We start from the raw sequence: 19,596 nt of genomic DNA, 5'->3' as shown, positions 1-19,596 counted from the left end.
CAATCCATGGGGTCGCAAAGAGTCGGGCACGACCGAGCACATGAACACAATAGATTGGAAATAGCACTTGATTCCTCTTAGAACATCTGAGAGAATAAATATATGAAAGTTTTAATTCAGATTTTTTCTTCTAGTAAACTTATTCTGAAACTTCTTGTTCATATTGACTACATATAGGCAATGTTGTCAGCAAAAAAGTCATAGTTATGCAGCAATTTATCTATAAGCATTAAATAACATTTTTTATTTTTCAAAGAAAATGATGTCAGTGGTTAAAATCCTAACTGCTAAGCACTGTTAGCTGTGAACGATAATGACCCATTGCTTAGAAGCTACTTTACCTGCTTTCAATATGAATCATAAAAAGTAATATCATAGTAATTTTCTATAAATCTTGTATTGAAAAACCAATGTTGCTAAAAGTAGTAGATTTAAGTAATATTTTATTTCTTTGAACAATTGCAATACATATAAGTTACTATTGGTTTCTATTAAATATTCATTTTTATAAAGAGACTATAACTTCTTTAGAAAAATGTCTTCCTGTACAAAATAAATTTGATTTTTAAATGTGAGAAAAGCAATGATCATAACCATTTGTTTAAAGTTACAAAATATGTAGATATTTTATAATATATATTTCAGTAATCACAACCTGCTGGGTTCAAGCAGAGATGAGACACTTTTATGTGGAAAAAAAATGCTAAATTGCCTTTTTGCTTTTATTTCAAATGTTTTCCTAAGATACCAGTATGATAAATAGTGACTTTATAGCTATGATAGGCTATGATGAAATTCTAATTGAGATCTCAATGGATAAGGTTAGCATTTATAAATATAAAATATAATGACACAGGATTTTAAAAATATATTAGCATCTCAAAATTTCTGAATCCTGAAACTGTCTAAACTTTTTTCATTAAATCACCTACTATAAAATACTTTTAGGAAACCTTTTCCTGTTAATAACTTATCACTGCTACAAAGAGCCAGTTGGTCAATTCCTAATTAGAAACTATTTGACCACAAAGTGTCAGCTGACTGTGAACTTCTTCCACTTGTACCAACTTCCTTCCTTGCTCAGAAAATCACTACAGCACCCTGACTCCTTCCTCCTGATCTCTGCTACACACCAATGTCATGTCCCCAGGCTCACTGTATTAATATTCCAGGATAGTCACTTCTTGATTTTGTATTAGCAATGCAGTAGTGACCAAAGCCCATTTAACTTTTGGTTCAGCAGAAAATATTTGAAATGCACTGAATAATTTTGAACGGTTATCTAACTTAGCAATTTGTTTGGTCTGAGTAAAGTCAATGGAAGGTTGCTTTCTGAAGTGTTTAGTATAATGCACTCACTTCACTATTGGCCATTTCATTAAAAAAATCAATTGTCAGCATAAAACCAACCTTTTCAATTAGTGTAAAATTAACTAGAAATGCAAGTTTAAAATCTCTTTTTGAAAGTAATGGGATTTGGATTGGCCATTGTTTATATATTATCATTTAAAGAGTATGTAGCTGTTTTATGTTGGGTAAAATTTTGACTCTGTATTTACTCTGATGCTGGTACATCATCATTATCTAGTAAGATTTAAGCCATTTATTTGCCAGGTTTTGTTTATCAAACATGTGGAAAAAATTTTGGACAAACTTTTATACTTTTTATTTAGGTGATTAGAACAAACAACAGCCATTTAAGGATTAAAATATTTAATCTTTCTGTTTAAAATGCAATGTGAAGTATGGCTTGTTTCACAAAATGAGATTCCAAATTATAGCCATCTCTCACTGAAATCAGATTTCTATAGCTTTATATTATAAATAGTTCTCATTTATAAGTAAGAAGAGTAATGTTTGACAATTGGTAGATGTAACTACCCATTCAATAACTTTAAAAAACTAAAAATAAATTTTCTTTTAGTTCAATAAAATTCACTTGCCACAGTATAGCTAGGTGCTAAAGAACATGACTTTTGAGTTATCACAGGCAAATGACTAAATTCCAGCTCTTGTAGGCACTAGGTGTGTGCTGATAGTCACTTTATTGGTATCTTTGTCTCAAAATAATTTTGATTTATATCAAAAAGACAAATAACAAATGTAGGATGTGAAGAAAGTGGAGCCCTCAAACATTGTTGGTGGAATGTAAAATTTTGCAACTACTTTGAAAAATAGGTAGTTCTCCCAAAGATTAAACATAGACTTACTATATGCTCAGAAATCCCACTGCTATATACACATCCAAGGGAGAAGAAAGCCTATGTTTACACAAAATTTTGTACACAGATGTTGATAGCATTATTTGTAATATTCAAAAAGTAGAAATAACTCCCTTTTCCCCCTTGCAGTCTGGAGGTGTATTTTCTGGGGAAAAACTCTAATAGGATGATTCTTGGCTTATAACTGCTGCCAGAATACAGAGCAGAGTGAATCACAAGACAGGAAACAGAGGAACTAAGTGAAAAGTCACAAACTGACCAGCTTATGTGCAGAATACTAACATGCAAGTGGAGAAGGCAATGGTACCCCACTCCAGTACTCTTGCCTGGAAAATCCCATGGACGGAGGAGCCTGGTAGGCTGTAGTCCATGGGGTCACTACGGGTTGGACACAACTGAGCAACTTCACTTTCACTCTTTACTTTCATGCATTGGAGAAGGAAATGGCAACCCACTCCAGTGTTCTTGCCTGGAGAATCCCAGGGTCGGGGGAGCCTGGTGGGCTGCCGTCTATGGGGTCGCACAGAGTCGGACACGACTGAAGCAACTTAGCAGCAGCAGCAGCAGCATGCAAGTACAAACCACTCATGTAGAAAATTAGATAACTCTTCTTTGAAGAAACTGATCAATTCTAGGGCAAATAATTCCATATACCAATTGGGTTTACACCCATTGCTGGTGAAATCCTCTATTATACCTTATATATATATACAATAATTTCCAGGTAGTTTTTAATGCCCAATATCAGTGGACAATTAAGGATCACTGGTGCACTGAAGAAAAGTATGAGAAAACATGCTAAAGCATAATACTAACAAAAAAGAAATGAGAAAATACAGACAAAACAGGAAGAAGCAAATACACAAAAGCTACATGGGTGTATGTGTGCTCAGTCATGTCTGACTCTTTGTAACCCTGTGGACTGTAGCCCACCAGTCTTCTCTGTCTATGGGATTTTACAGTCAAGAATACTGGAGTGGGTTGCCATTTCCTTCTCCAAGGGATCTTCCCAACCCCGGGATTAAACCCATGTTTTCTGCATCTCCTGGAGACGTTGGAGGGCAGATTCTTTACCATTAGTGCCACTTGGGAAGTCCCAAAAGCTATATGAATATCCTCCAAAAAATTCATAAATAAATTGTATCCTTAAAACAATAATACGTTGCTTCTAAAAAATTAATAAAAGAATAAGAAAAAGCTTCTGGAAATTAAGAATATGTAAAAATTTACAATTCAATATATGGGTTTTAAAGATAAAGTTGAAGAAATATTCTGTAAAATAATGACACAAAAAAGAGAGAAGGAAATGGAGAAGTAAAATGATGATACGTTAAAATTTTATTCTGGGAGATCCTTATAATAAGAATTTCTTAGAAAAGAACCAAACTAATACAAAGAAGGAATTTATCATTTAAATAATAAATCATTTTTTTCCAGAAATGAAAAGTTATGATTCCAGATTGAATCCACCAAGCAACCATTACAATAAATGAACACATATACACATACAAAAATAATTATGAAATTTATGAATATTGAAAAGAAGATACTAAAATCTTCCAGTGGAAGAAAACAACTGAACAAAATACATACAAATGCATGCAAAGAAAGGTGATCAGATCTGTAATTTCTTATTGGTAGGAATACTAGAAGCAAATGGAAAGGCAATCTTTTGGGACTTCAAATTATGGGACAAATGATTTCTGACCTGAAATTCTATATGTAGTTGAAATAGCTATCAAGTATAAGGGTATATTAAAAAGTTTTACTAATAAGTGAAAATACACAAATTTATATATTGTATACCTTCTGTGTAAAGCTTTGGCAAACAGTAATTAAGAAATGAGAAGATATAGGGTCCAGGAAACATGACATTGAATACATCAGATTAGGGAAAAGGATGACTATGGGAGGGAATTTTGCAAGCCAGAAAGAAAAAAAAGAATCACTAACTTGAAGCAATGTGTTGGAATTTATGGGGGGGGGGGGAGTATTTGGCAGATTTGCTAGAGCATTTGAGAAAAAAATTAGATAGATACAAGACAAAGTCTGCGAATTGATAGATCCTATGGTAATTATAGGGTCTTCCAGGTGGTGCCTGCCAATGCAGGAGACATAAGTGACTCAGGTTCGATCCCTGGGTTGGGAAGATCCCTTGAAGTAAGAAATGGCAACCCACTCAAGTATTCTTGCCTGGAGAATCCCTTGGACAGAGGAGCCAAGTTGCCTGTGGTCCGTGGGGTCTCAAAGAGTCGGACATGACTGAGGCAACTGAGCATGCAAGCAAATAGCAATTGTAGATTATAGGAAAGCCAAAACCTTTTCATGAAAAGATATATAATCATAGTACACTGTTTTCCTAAACTGAATAAGATATTTGTAGATACAACTATTACTGTAATCACAACTTTGCTAAAATTAATAAATTAATTGGATGGGGAAAAGGAAAGTGGAATATATTGGTATAAGATAAAATCAATAATTATTGCTAAGATGATAGTAAGAAACAGAAAAGTTGCCTATTGAATAAAGACATGTAAGGTTAATGCTAGAACAATCAATTGGGTTGATTATTACTACCCACAGGAGCAGAAAACATGGTCTATAAAGTGCTTTGGCTGTAGGAATATTTTTTTTTAATTTTAATAGACATTTGGTACTACTCATTTTTAAATAAATATATTTATTATCCTGACCATTATAAATATAATTAAAAAAAAAAACAAAAGACAAACTCTGCATCATGTTTTATGTGGAACTGCATCATTTGGTCTTTTATGTCTCAAACCTGCCCCTCCTCTTTTTACACTATTCTTATATCTACTCTCCCTATACTCCTCATTATTTCAATTCTTTCAATATCCCAGGTTCTTTCTTACTTCTAAGTATTCCATTCCCTCTCTCTATTTTTAAGAAAAACACTTTTACTTGGGAAAAACTGCATCTCTTTTTTCTGTATCTCATAGTCACTCATGATGTCTCAGTTTCCCCAGTGAAGAGCATATGTATTTCTATGTTCTTTTTGGCACTCTGTAACTGACTTACAAGAGCACTTTAGAGAAGAGAAATTAAAAAAAAAAAAAAATCAACAACCAGGGTATTGATCATATCCACAGTGACCTCTTTTTCTCTGTACCCATTTTCTGTACCCAAAATATCTTGGTTAGTCCACTAATTATTTCTGACCTTAAAATTTGTCTTCCTATTCACTGATTTTAGTGTTTTGAAACATATCTACCAAACTTGACTAATTTTTAAGTTTGAAATTGGCCAGTATATTTGCTCCGATTAAGTATTGCTGAGAAACTTCTCCTCTAGCTTTTTTCTGGATATTAATTCAGGTTCATAGTTTTACCACTCATTGAATTTTGGTTACCTGGGGTTATAGTCATTCATAAAGCTTCCCAATCAAACACCCCAGCTTTGCTCTTCTTATTATTCACAGTTTTCTGGGTCATGTGCTGTCCTCTCCTGGCAAATGTCACAACTTGACTCCCAATACCCCCAGAGTCTGGCATGCAAAATGAACCCACCTAATGATCATGGCATCTGGTCCCATCGCTTCATGGGAAATAGATAGGGAAACAGAGGAAACAGTGTCAGACTTTATTTTTGGGGGCTCCAAAATCACTGCAGATGGTGATGGCAGCCATGAAATTAAAAGACGCTTACTCCTTGGAAGGAAAGTTATGACCAACCTAGATAGCATATTCAAAAGCAGAGACATCACTTTGCCAACAAAGGTCCATCTAGTCAAGGCTATGGTGTTTCCAGTGGTCATGTATGGATGTGAGAGTTGGACTGTGAAGAAAGCTGAGCACCAAAGAATTGATGCTTTTGAACTGTGGTGTTGGAGAAGACTCTTGAGAGTCCCTTGGACCTCAAGGAGATCCAACCAGTCCACTCTAAAGGAAATCAGTTCTGGGTGTTCATTGGAAGGACTGACGCTAAAGCTAAAACTCCAATACTTTGGCCACCTCATGTGAAGAGTTGACTCATTGGAAAAGACTCTGATGCTGGGAGGGATTGGGGCAGGAGGAGAAGGGGACGACAGAGGATGAGATGTTTGGATGGCATCACCGACTCGATGGACGTGAGTTTGAGTGAACTCTGGGAGTTGGTGATGGACAGGGAGGCCTGGCATGCTGCGATTCATGGGGTCGCAAAGAGTCGGACAGGACTGAGTGACTGAACTGAACTGAACTGAATGATCTTTGGTAGCACTCCTTTGCCGTATGATTGGCTCATGCATAGTTCAGCTTTCAGCATGCGTATTATGGGCCATAATGCTTTGCAGACTCAATAAATGTACTCTATAATCACTTGCATGTCATTTTATGAATGTATTTTGAAGATGTAATTTGGCAGAGCAGAATGTTTCTGTATATATCTTGTAGGTAAGCGGTCCTTAACCAGAAAGTGAAAGTGAAGTCGCTCAGTTGTGTCTGACTCTATGAGACCCCGTGGACTACTGTAGCTTGCCAGGCTCCTCTGTCCATGGCATTCTCCAGGCAAGAATACTGGAGTGGGTTGCCATTTCCTTCTCCAGGGGATCTTCCTGACCCAGGGATCGAACCCAGTCTCCCACACTGCAGGCAGATGCTTTACCGTCTGAGCCATCAGGGAAGCTCCTTAACCAGATGGCCCCCCAATAGTTTTGAAGCAGTGAATGCACCTTTAAAATAGGCTGACTTATGAGAGGAAAAGGGTCACGGGGAATCAATGGGAAAGTTTCTTAGGCACAGGAATATTGAAGAAGTGAAATAAATACTGTATAAAGATTCATTAAAAACTATGCTAAGTAAAAGTCCTATGATAAAATGATAAAATTATAATATGAATTATAATAACCTTAAGAAATATGATAAGTCCTATGAATGTAAATTCTGCCTCTGTGTTTAGCATTGATGTGGTAGAAACTTAATCGGTTTCATTAGAAATAAAACAAATCAGGAGTTTTATAGTAATGAGTGTGAAAAGGCACTTATATACCTTTATATAAGGCAGGTCATTTACTATTTCTGAAAATGATCATTTTGAAATTTTATATCTGGAAATATATTATCAAGCCAACCCTGAAACTCATTAAACAGATGGTAAAATCTAATTTAACTTCCTTTAACGCTCCTTTTCTTTTTATCTTATAAAGCAATTGAGCTTGTCAGCTTTTAATTACAAAAGAGTAATTTGAATTTTTTAGATATGTATAACAAACCAAGATAGTTGCTAAATTTACTATATCCTAGTGACTTCCTATTGTGCACATTGATTTTAATTTAATGATAAGAAAATCCTCTTAAGATTTTTGTGAAAAAAATCACATTATCAGAAGAGTAGTTAAAATTTCTACAAAATAAATGTTCTTGAGGCATGTAATAGATCTTGAAATGAGACCTAATTCTTAAAGATTTTAAAATATTTGATTTGCACCCATTAAAATTTAGGAGAAGGCAATGGCAACCCGCTCCAGTGTTCTTGCCTGGAGAATCCCAGGGATGGGGGAGCCTGGTGGGCTGCTGTCTATGGGGTCGCACAGAGTCGGACACGACTGAAGCGACTTAGCAAGATATAGTACAATACAAAGCTCCTATTTGAACTCTTCCTTCATACTCATGGTGCTACCTATTTTCCACTCTGATTATATTCTTATGAACTTTCTTCCTGTACAAACCTGAAAACTGTGTACTTAAATGTATTAGATCAGGAAAGGCATAACTTAAATCATCACATGAGAAATATTTCTCAATATTTTTAGTGTTTTGTGTGCTTGTTGGTAGTATTATGAGAGCAAAATACTTGTGATAATAGAATTTAGGTCTAAGTCAGATATTGATTTATTTTAACAAACTACACAAATCAGAGTAAATTACAAGTAAATAAATTATGTTTGAACTACTTATTTGAACTGAAAATGAGATTGGGTTTTCATGTTAAACATTTGGACTTTAATTATTTTGTTAGGATTGGTTTATTAAGACATAATTAGTAAAATTATCAGTAGAAAAACATGTTGTTCTATAATTAAATCATTTAAATAATCACTTCTTGATGCCTTAATAGGCTAGATTTCTTAATTCATTAAAGCTGATAAGAGTTCTATGTAAATACAATTTATTATCAGTAAGTTTGCTTTTCTAGAAATGATAGAAAATTTAGAACTCTGCATTAACATTTAATAACAATATGCTATTCTGATATTGACGCATGACGTTTATCTACAAAACATGCAAGAAGGCAGAAATATAGGTAATTAGAATGATTGCAACCTGTTCGCCTTGGCAATTACCCACAGTAGTAGAATTTTTGTATCTTTAGAAAAACAGATAATTTTAGAGTTGGACTCAGTTACATTTTCAATCTAGAAAGTACGACTTATATACTGAGGTTATCTTAGTAGAGTACCAGTGTTTCCAAACATAATGCATTATTTTCTGTTTCTTCTATTCCATACTGAAAATTTGTTTAACAAAACAAGATACTCAATCTTATAGTATAGAGAAACTAGTATAGACATCTTAGACTATTCCTCCTAACCCATGAAATTTATCGCTGCAATGCAAAGATGGAAGTGAAGTCTTTGGGAAAGTGCATACTTTACTAATAATTATTTCTTTTCCTTTAAGAAAATACTTTAATGGACAGGAGTATGGAAATGTCCAAGAGATTTTCTTGAAGTATCTGGAGCAATATTCCTCCTAGCACATATTCCTAGCAAACTCAACAAATAGATCCATTTAAGTGAAATGAACTGTGCAACTGATTTTGTATGTGAGATTGTGTGTTCGTATGTATCTACACACATATCTGTGTATTCTCATCTGTCTGTTAGGGAATTGTCAAGTTGAATTGACTGATAACGCCACTGTGTTTAAGAAACATAACCTGATAAACAGACAGTCTTAACAAGAAAAAGAACAGCAAAATACCTTGGTTGTTCCCAATACTTCTCACTGCATGTCAGCCACTTTCTCCCCGATTATATCTCTGGCAAAACTAGTCTCTAAACACCTGTTTCACTCAGAGACACTAGTTATTGTAATTGACTTTAATAAACATTTTATTCTACCTACTTTTTATCCTATTGTAATTTTATATGATATCCCCCAGGGGATCAAGCAGAAGGGCTTATATGGAGTATTTTATGTGACTTCATGAAGGAAAGAAAGAAAAGGTGTGTTTATAATGTGATTGGATTGATACTGTCCTTCTATTAAGCAAGTAACCATGCATTAAGTTTTAGTATGGTAGGTCAGAGTGAAGAATTCTCAAAGTTTATTTGTTGTGGCAGCCAACAGTTGGTCACATTGCACATTTCAAAGTTACAAAGGAGCCTCATGGTAGTTCAAATGCAGGTCAGGAGAATTTTAAGTGAAGCCAGAGCAAGAGTTTCAGAAGTTGACAATATCAGCAAAGCAGCCTCTGGAAGGAAGCAGGCACCCAGGGGACTCTAGAAATCATTTTTCAAATCCTATATGCCTGGGATTTCAGACATTGTTACCCCATTCTCCTTTACTAAGATGTAACTCATGGTTACAATATCAAAAATTAATTAAAAAATAAAAACAGAGGAGGTAGTGGGAGGGAGGCTCCAGAGGGAGGGGATAATATATATACTTATAGCTGATTCACGTTTTTGTAAGGAGAAACCAATACAACATTGTAAAGTAATTATCCTCCAGTTAAAAATGTAAAAAACTTATTAATGATAGATAATACAAAAAAAAATAAACAAGTTCATAGATCTAGAGAACAGATTGGTGGTCAGGGGTTGTGAGGTGAGAGAAGTTGGTAAATGAAAAACTAAAGGTAAAAAGATGAAAGGAAGTTTTAATTCTAAAAGCCTTTTTGAAACTACAGCTTTTTGGCTGATCTTGATGGGTATAAAATAACATTACTGCTTGTATAAAATAACATTAGAGAGAAAAATGGAGTTTAAAATAGTAATTTTAAGACAAAGTGATTGATTTTAGCCATGAAGAATGTTTATTGTACATTAGTAAAGATAGATTATTTTGAATCAAATACATGGTTTAATATGTAGTTTTTTGGTGAATTTAAGTTTGGAAGGAAATTAGAATGGAAGAATACATTGAAGAAAAATTCAATACAACTTAAGTAAAACCAGTTCTCAGCAAGTTACCTTCCCATTTTTGTTGTTCAGTCACTAAGTTGTATCTGACTCTCTGTGACCACATGGACTGCAGCATGCCAGGCTTCCCTGTCTTCACTATCTCCAAGAGTTTGCTCAAACTCATATCCATTGAGTCGGTGATGCCATGTAACCACCTCATCCTCCATACCCAACTTCTCCTCCTGCCCTCAATCTTTCCCAGCATCAGGGTCTTTTCCAATGAGTCAGGTCTTCACATTAGGTGGCCAAAGTATTGGAGCTTCAACTTCAGCATCAGTCCTTCAAATGAATTTTCAGGGTTGATTTGTTTTAGGATTGACTGGTTTGATCTTCTTGCAGTCCAAGGGATTCTTAAGAGTCTTCTCCAACACCACAATTTGAAAACATCAGTTCTTTAGCACTCAGCCTTCTTTATGGTCTGACTCTCATATCTGTACATGACTACTGGAAAAACCATAACTTTGACTGTACATACCTTTGTTGGCAAAGTAATACCTCTGTTTTTAATACACTATCTAAGTTTGTCATAGCTTTTCTTCCAAGAGGCAAGTGTCTTAATTTCATGGATGTAGTCACTGTCCACAGTGATTTTGGAGCCCAAGAAAATAAAATCTGCCACCGTTTCCACTTTTTCCCCATCTATTTGTCATAAGTGATGGGACCAGGTGCCATAATCTTAGTTTTTTGAATGTTGAGTTTTAAGCCAACTCTTTCACTCTCCTCTTTCACCCTCATCAAGAGGCTCTTTAGTTCCTCTTCACTTTCTGCCGTTAGAATGGTATCATCTGTATATCTGAGATATTTTGTTATCTATCAACAGAAATACTGTTGATATTTCTCCCTGCAATCTTGATTCCAGCTTCTGTTTCATCCAGCCCACCCTTTTGCAAGATATACTCTGCATATAAGTTAAATAAGCAGGCTGATAATATACCTTCCCATTCTAGTCCATAAAAAGTTCCCTTAGAAATCTCTGATGCTCTCAGGGTCAAATGCTCACAATTCAGTGGCCGTCACATCTAAATTCTTTGGGAGCCATCCAAGTCACGTGCTTCACCTCACCTTTATTTTTGTTACTTTTCACTCTGCTCAGATAAGAAGCTTTATTTTTGTTGTTTTTCTCTCTGTTCAGATAAGAAGCTGCAATTTGTATGAACACTAAAAGTGTAGCCTTACTGGAAAAAAATGAAAAAGTAAACAAAAGATAGATCAAGGGACTTTATAGCCACAACATGTCTGAAGTTTGAGGAGCAAAACATGAAGAGAGAGAAAATAGTGAAAGCTAGCAGGATATTAAAGGGGCATATACTAATTTCTTCAATTTTGACTTCAAAAAATAACAATAATTCACAGACTGTCTTTTAAAAACCAGTTTCATAAATGTAAATGAAATTTTCCTTTTTAATCCCTTTCCTTGACAGTGAAGCCCAGAGGAGAATACCTGGATTCAGTTTCCATCACAACTATCCTCCAAGTCCTATTCTGAAGGATTCAGAAATCTCTCTTGAGTGGAGTAAACTTCGGCAGTTTCTATTTAGGTCTAACCCCGTCCAGCCTTAATACATCATTATCACTTGAGCTTTTTTTTAGTGGACTGCTTGTGCTATTATTTTAATAATCATGATATGGTAGATAACTTGATATTTTATTATTAATTGACTGTGAATTTTACTTGTTGACATTTCTGAAGCATTCACCAAAATTCAAGAATTCCAAGTCAAATTGTCACTAAAGTAGGAAAAAATAATTTGTGCATATGCCTTTCAAAGAATGGGGCTTCCCCAGGGACTCAGCGGTAAAGAATCCCCTTGCCAGTGCAAGAGATGCAGGAGACATGAGTTTGATCCCTGGGTTTTGAAGATCCCTGGAGGAGGGAATGGTAACCCATTCCAGTATTCTTGTCTGGAGAATTCCATGGACAGAGGAGCATGGTGGGCTACAGTCCATGGCGTCTCAAAGAGTTGGACACCACTGAAGTGACTAAGCACTTTCAAAAAACAGAAGCATACCATTTGCTTTTAAAATGAATGTACTTTTTTTTTGTTTCCTGAAGTTTTTGCTGGATTGTTTAACTGCAGAGAATCTTATCAAGCACAATCTTAGTTTTCTCCTTTTTGAGGATTTCAAAATTAAAATTGGCATTGAACCACCAATTCATTCTTTTCTCCTTATTGGATGAGTGCACATAGATTGCTTTACCTATATCTTAATTTTCAGCATAAACTTTTGGCGGAGTCTTTCATGTTTCATCACCATGTAAGCAGATGTGATTTTTATTCTTTTTCCTTTTCATTGAACAGTTACCTCATTTGAAAATTTTTCACTTGATTTCATTTAGCTTTTTTTGACGCTAGCTACATCTGTTGCTACCTGTCTGGTTTTCATTTTAATGGGTTGCCTAGAAGCTGGGACCACAATAGTGGTGTATTTTCCTGCTGTTCACTTATTGTTTCAAGAATACCGATTTTTAAGAAATGGAATTGGTATATTGTCATAGATTTATTTTTTGCCTTTTCAAAGTGTTCTTCCATTATTATTTCTATTTATACCTTTGGAAACATTTTATGGTTACTTGATACATATAACACCAAAGCTCCTTTAGAAATTTTTCAGTTTCCCAAATGCACATTGACATACATTATTTAATAGTTACTACAAAATGATCTTTGGAGCAATGTATTTTGTTATATAAGGACAATTCTCAATTGTAACTTAAAAGTGATAAACTGGCTTTTGATAAACTAGAATTAATGTACATGTATAAGGTTAATCTTCATGAAAATTGAAGATGACTATGTATTTAGGATTGGTTACATCATTTGCAAGGTCCAATGAAAAATTAAAACGTATTTTCCCCTGTTCAAAAGTTTCTAAGAACTTCAAAACGATCACAGTAGCACATGCACAGGGCCTTAGTAAGCAGTTGTATGATCATAAAGACAGTCCTCTGTGTATTTTGAGAAAACTAACATCTTTACCAGAATGTTTTAAAAATTATAGAATATTACATCAGTAGAAATAAAAGATATAAAGAAAGATCACATAGTCAATCTCAAAATCAAACATGAAATTCTAACATGAATTCTCTGAGAGAACTTACCTTTAGAACCTGATATTTCACCCCTGTATTTCTATTTTTGAATAAATCTCTATATAGTTTCTTATTTTTGCCTAAAATCTAACTTTTATAAGTTCTGTTATCCCAAATTCTGCCTTAATAAATAATTCAGAGATAACTGTATTTCCTAATGTAATATGTGCGACCATATGACATTGTCAATATTCAGCCTTTTTTGACTTACAAAGGGCAGTTTTATGTGTTCCCACCTAAGACATAGCAGCTCATTAAATATGTGAAGTCAGGAACCATACAAACTCCACCCCCTATTATGAAACACATTCATGTTGTGCTGTGCTTAGTCGCTTCAGTCGTGTCTGACTCATTGTGACCCCCATGGACTGTAGCCCACCAGGGTCCTCTGTCCATGGGATTCTCCAGGCAAGAATACTGGAGTGGGTTGTTATGCCTTCGTCCAGAGGATCTTCCCAACCCAGGGATCAAACCCGGGTCTCCTGCATTGTGGGCAGATTCTTTACCGTCTGAGCCACCAGGGAAGACCGACACATCATGTATCCTTTTCAAAAAATGCAGTCAATCTTTTCACACCCAAATTAATTCTTATTTGAATCTTCAACATATGAGAAATTTTTCAGATTCTTAAACATGTTGGTTGAATGACTCTAACAACTAACTTTATTAATTTTCTTCTTATAGTTTGACATTCTTGTTGAAAAGAATGATCCAAATGTTTACTAATAGAACCCATAGTGAAACATGTTTACCAATCTAATGACCTAAAGAAGTCTAAACCCTAACCCCCAATTTTTTTATCAATGTCTAAGCAATATGTCTACTAGTATAAACTTGTGCAATTCTATGTGAAACCTGAAAAACTTTAATTATATACATTCTTTTATTTTATTTCATTTTTTGCCGACAAAGAATCCCATTGATAATGTCCCATCTTCCATTTTCTATCATTTTCCCCCTAATTTTTTTCTGTTAAAACTGTAACAGTTTCTGTGGAGAAACCTTGTTCTTCCCAATTCTGAGATCTGGGAGGCATACTTGTAATAGGATCTCATAAATTCTGTCTGACATGATAAACAATAAAATCAACAATATTCATATCGTGTATAGAATTATGAGTTTCATAAGGTTCATGTATAACATTAAAAAGCAAATCAGTAAAAATAATTATCTTATAGACTATTGCCTAATTGTGTAATTCTCTGATGAATTCAACTGACATTGTGTTTAAGAAACATGTTACCCTGATAAATTTATTTATTATTATCCAGAAATAACTGTAAGGAAATGGCAACCCATTCCAGTATTCTTGCCTGGAAAATCCCAAGGATGGTGGAGCTTGGAGGGCTACAGTCCATGGGGTCACAAAGAGTCCCACACTACTGAGCGATTTCACTTTCACTTTCTAAAATAACATTGATACATTGCAGAGCACTGGATCTCTAAAGTTTTCATCTGCTGAGCATTTTTCACCAGCAAATTTTATACAGAAGTCCAATAGGAGAAAACCCTAATCAATGGAACTTTTTTCTCCATTTGGGTTCTGTATTAATCCCACTGTGTAGCCCACTCTCAAAAGATCCAAAACTGAAACAAAGCACACAGTAAACCTGAATTCTCAATGGTTTAACCAAATCAAAACATACCTGTTACTCACATAAAGTCCGAACTCAAGTCAGGTTACTAACCTCCACATTTAAGCTATAGCACTCATTACATGCAACCTTGGGGGCTACCCAAGACAGATGAAGAGAACTTAAAATAAGGCAGGAGTATTTTCCTGCCTCAACCCCAAAGGGAAGCCCCATGTTATTTCAAATTGTCTATTAGATATTTTCATAACTGAACCTAACTGAAAGTCTCTGTAATATCCAGAAGTATGTGGAAATTTACTGAGCGTGAACTGCCATAGATTCTTTTGCTTCTCATATGCCCCAGACTTTTCTCTGGTAACTCTTATTTACTCCCAAGTCTTCAAGAAATTCTCCATGAAATACTGTTCTCTTATACCAAACATGCCATGAAAAGTGGGCTACAACAAGTTCAATATTTTATTTGATGAAACAGATGGGAGGACCCAAATTTTGTGTAGCAACAAAAGGATGAAGCTGCGTACTTTGACAGGCTGCATGGTATAGGGTAGGGATGATGGCCTTTTTTGAAAGTTGGCTCTCTCCAGGACATCTGATGGGATAAGCAGGCTTCAGGGCACATCTGAGATATTCCAGTTTTCTGTCTGAAAGCTTTCTGGGTCTGCTCTAGTGCAGGGGTGAGTCCAGAAAATTTAAGACCCCAGAAGTCGAGACATGTCTTATTCATCTTTTGGCCCTGTACAATTAGTCCTGAACCTGGCACCTGCTGGGTTTTAAATTAGTTTTGGTTGACATGAAATGAAATCCTCAGCTGCTTGCTAGACAGTTCCAAATCAGGCCCTAAAGCTCAGCACTTCCAGAATCACTCCTTTTATTTCAAATCTTGGTTTCCCTTTAGAGTTTCCAATTTTGATTACATATACTTTCTGTCATACAGTCTTCTGAGCTTGACATTTAGTCTCTAATGGGTCTTGCACATTTTTTATTCTTTATATAGTCAATCATATGCTAAGAATTGTTGCCTCTGCTTTGTGCCTTTCTTTCAATTTTAATTCTCCAATCTAAGCCATTCACATATTAGCTTGCAAGTGAACTACTCCTAGCATCTGAAATCTCCTCTTGCAACTGAGAGTTCTGCCAGAATTGTCTCCTTAAAGCAGAATTTAAACCACGTTTTTCTAAGAAGGTTCCAGTGACAGCGTGCTAAGTCGCTTCAGTATGTCCGACTCTTAGGGATCCTATGGACTGTAGCCGCCAGGTTCCTCTCTCCATGGGATTCTCCAGGCAAGAATACTAGAGTGGGTTGCCATTCCCTTCTTCAGGGGATCTTTCTGATCTAGGGATCGAACTTGGATCTTTTATGTCTCCTGCGCTGGCAGGCATGTTCTTTACCACTAGCAAGCACCTGGGAAACCCTCAGTAACAATAAGGGTATTTAATAGGTGCTACATTCAGGGAAACAGAGATGAAAGAGTTTGTTAAGTAAGTAAGCTTAATTTACTTTTTGTTGTTGCTGTATTAGTGTATATTAGAGATTTCTAAACAGGCTTTGTGCATACAGAATTTTTCTAATATATTTAACAAAAGAATCTGTTTTTTTAGAGGTATTCTTTCAGAAATGCCATAGACTAAACTTTCAAGGATTTCTCATTATCAACAGAATCACATCCAGATGGTTTAGTATTCTATTCAAGGCTTTCCACAACAGGCTTACTTAAAGAACGTTTCCTTTTTTCTCATGTGTTTTTTGCTCAGACCAGTTTGTACTATTCAACGCTTCTACTCTATATGTTTGTTCTTACTGCTGTTTCTGTGTGGAATTTCTGCAAGATAATCAGTTTCTCTTTGAAACACTGAACTCATTGTTTAAAAATCCCCCTCCTTGTCTATGGAGATTTCCTTGTCTTTATATATATCACAGTAATTTCGGCACAGATGGAAGAGTTCTATTTTAATGGAATAGTAACTGCATATCCAACAAAGTACTAGGTATTTTTATGTGCTGTTTTGGTTAATCATCTCATCAATCCAATGAAGAAATATTAATCAACCTACTGTGCTAAAACACACATGATTAATGCCATGTAGGTCTTCTCAGTTATGTGCTAGGGAAGTTGTGATTTAAAGAAGCTAGAACTATCTTCAAAACTTCTCTGAGTTGCTTACACTATATTCCCCATCACTTTTGTTTTTATTTGTTTTTTTTAATACTTAATGTATTCTACCACATTTTTTGTAATTTGTAGCTAGAAGTCATTCTCATTAGAATGTAAGTTCTTTGAAAACAGAGGTTATATCTTATAAGGCATATATTGCAATTCCATGTTATAGGGCGGAATATTAATTTTTACTTGACCAATTTTGTTGGCTTCCCCGCTTGCTCAGATGGTAAAGAATCTGCCTGCAATGTGGGAGTCTTGGGTTCAATCCCTGGGTTGAGAAGATCCCATGGAGGAGGGCATGGCAACCCTCTCCAGTATTCTTGCCTGAAGAATCCCCACAGACAGAGGAGACCGGCAGGCTGCAATCCATGGGATCACAGAGTCAGACCCTTTCGCATGACTAAGCACGATTTTGTAATATTATTAGACAGCTGCCCTTGTGATATTTTTTTCCTGTATGCTGCATCACACTTTTTTCATTCGAATTGGAATTAACATATCTCTGGGAACAAGATCATACTGTGTTGCTTGTACTGTATTTTCTCCAAATGTCTGTGCCGTGCTTCCCAGAAACTCTTTTTGACACCCTTGCTCAGGGATAAGCTTTAGGATTTCAAGCTTATGATGGAATTTATTTTAAAAAGTGACAATAATGCATCCTAGCCTATGTGAATATACAGAAAAGGAAGAGGTTTTCTAGGACTGTACCAATGTGGACAAAATCAAAGAAAGGCTAAGAGAGATCAGTTGTAATCTGGAGGTAGAACTGTTAAAATAGTTACTTGAAAACAGTTTTACTTGTGCCTTGCTCTGTGAGCAGAAGTGAAGTACTGTGAAGAATGGGTTAAGCATCAAGAAATGTTCAAGATACTTTTCTTTTGTAGGTCCACACCTGACCCTAAACAGTTACACATTGCAGCCTGCTCTCTAAGTTACCACCTTGAGAGTAATATTTGCTTTTAAATACATATTTTGATGTGTTCTGTGACTTCTGTTGGCTGCCTGATCATCACTGAGACTTGCAATGCGTCATTTTTATTTGAAAAGGCTTGGTTATCTTCCCAGCTCAAACTTGGGATTCAAGTCTTATTTCAAAACAGATTAGATGGCAGCTGAAGAATTTACATTGACTCCTAGACAAGCCCCACCCATTTTTTGGTGCATAAACACTAAGGGTGTCTCAGATATGACTTAGCTTATTGAATGATATGTTTGATTCTATTCACTTACTTGGTAAAATAAAGATATTTAGGAATTTGCTTATTTTTCCTAGGGGCAAATAAACCCCAGATAGTCTCAGCTCCTTTAAGTTTCAGGGGTCACCTCTCAATTCCAGCTAAGGAGGCAGTATCTCCAGCCCCACTGGTGTTGACCACAAGAGATCCATTCTTCTACCAGGTTCTTGTCTCCAGACATTTATAGAAAATCTTGAGAAATACAACAGTAGATTAAAAACTGTTATTACTGCATCTGACCTGTCCTGGTGACTGTGCAGTGGGAGAATGCCTCATTCAAAAGCTGTAGGTCGGCTTTTGCCCTCTCAAATCAGACTTTTCCATAGTGACACTGCTGTAAGTTTCTTCCATTGTCCTGGGTAACAACACAGATCTTTCACTTAATTCCTCAAAAAATATTTCATTCCATGTTCTTATATTGTCATCATGTTTCCTGTGGTTTAACTGCAGCTGGGGAAATGCATTAGATGATGTCTTCCAGTTCCTATTCCAAAATAAAAGTATTTTCTACCACTCCTTCCAAAATCATCCTCTTGTATAACTGTATAGTGGATTATAGCAGCAGTTTATACAAGTGCTAAAGGATTAAGATAGTGGAAAAAAGGAAAAGAGAAAATGTAAAAGCCATGGAAGAGGTACACTTGTCTGAATTGATCATTTGGCTCTGAAAAGGGTGGGGCAGCATGATATCTGGAATAGCTTCCACCCAACTAGATTGATGGTGTTGAGGTTTCCCAAAATAGAAATCCAAGGAATAAAACTAATATATGAGAAGGAACATTAGTTTACTCTTAGATGTGTGGCATTTGGAAAGTTTTTAAAAATTGAAATAATGTAGAAAATTGTCTTTCTTGTTGTAAACTTCAAAGAATAAATCTAAATTTGAGATATAAACTGTATCATCATCATCTAAGAGAGATAATAGATTCCATGGGTGTGGATAAGATTTTCTAGGGAAATGACATAAAGTGATTAGAGAACTGGGTGGAGAAATTCTCTGAGCACTGAGGAAGAAACTCAGCATGTAATAGGGCCAGTTAGAGGAGGGCGAGCCTCTGCAAAAAAGCTGAAAGGTCAGCCAAAAATTCTGGTGAATTTATATTTTCATGTTCAGGAAGAAACTAAACAATTCCCACCCCCACCCCTCCCTCCAAAAAAACACC

The 19,596-nt window shown here is 35.6% G+C and overlaps 1 protein-coding gene across 2 annotated transcripts in view; it reads left to right on the top strand.

Moving 5' to 3' along the window:
- GPC5 (glypican 5) overlaps positions 1-19,596 on the top strand; it is a 1,547,826-nt gene that overhangs the window by 536,488 nt on the left and 991,742 nt on the right. The window contains exon 7 of one of the 2 annotated variants that reach the window (XM_044927162.2): positions 11,775-12,116. The exons of the other annotated variant lie outside the window; for it this stretch is intronic. Coding sequence (XP_044783097.2) covers positions 11,775-11,777 — 3 coding nt within the window. The 3' untranslated portion in view covers positions 11,778-12,116. Of the gene's footprint in view, positions 1-11,774; positions 12,117-19,596 lie in introns of those variants that run through there. 2 annotated transcript variants of the gene reach the window in all.

Source organism: Bubalus bubalis, chromosome 13 (assembly GCF_019923935.1).
Source record: "Bubalus bubalis isolate 160015118507 breed Murrah chromosome 13, NDDB_SH_1, whole genome shotgun sequence".
Lineage (NCBI taxonomy): Eukaryota > Metazoa > Chordata > Mammalia > Artiodactyla > Bovidae > Bubalus > Bubalus bubalis.
This window is presented reverse-complemented; position numbering and strand designations above follow the sequence as displayed.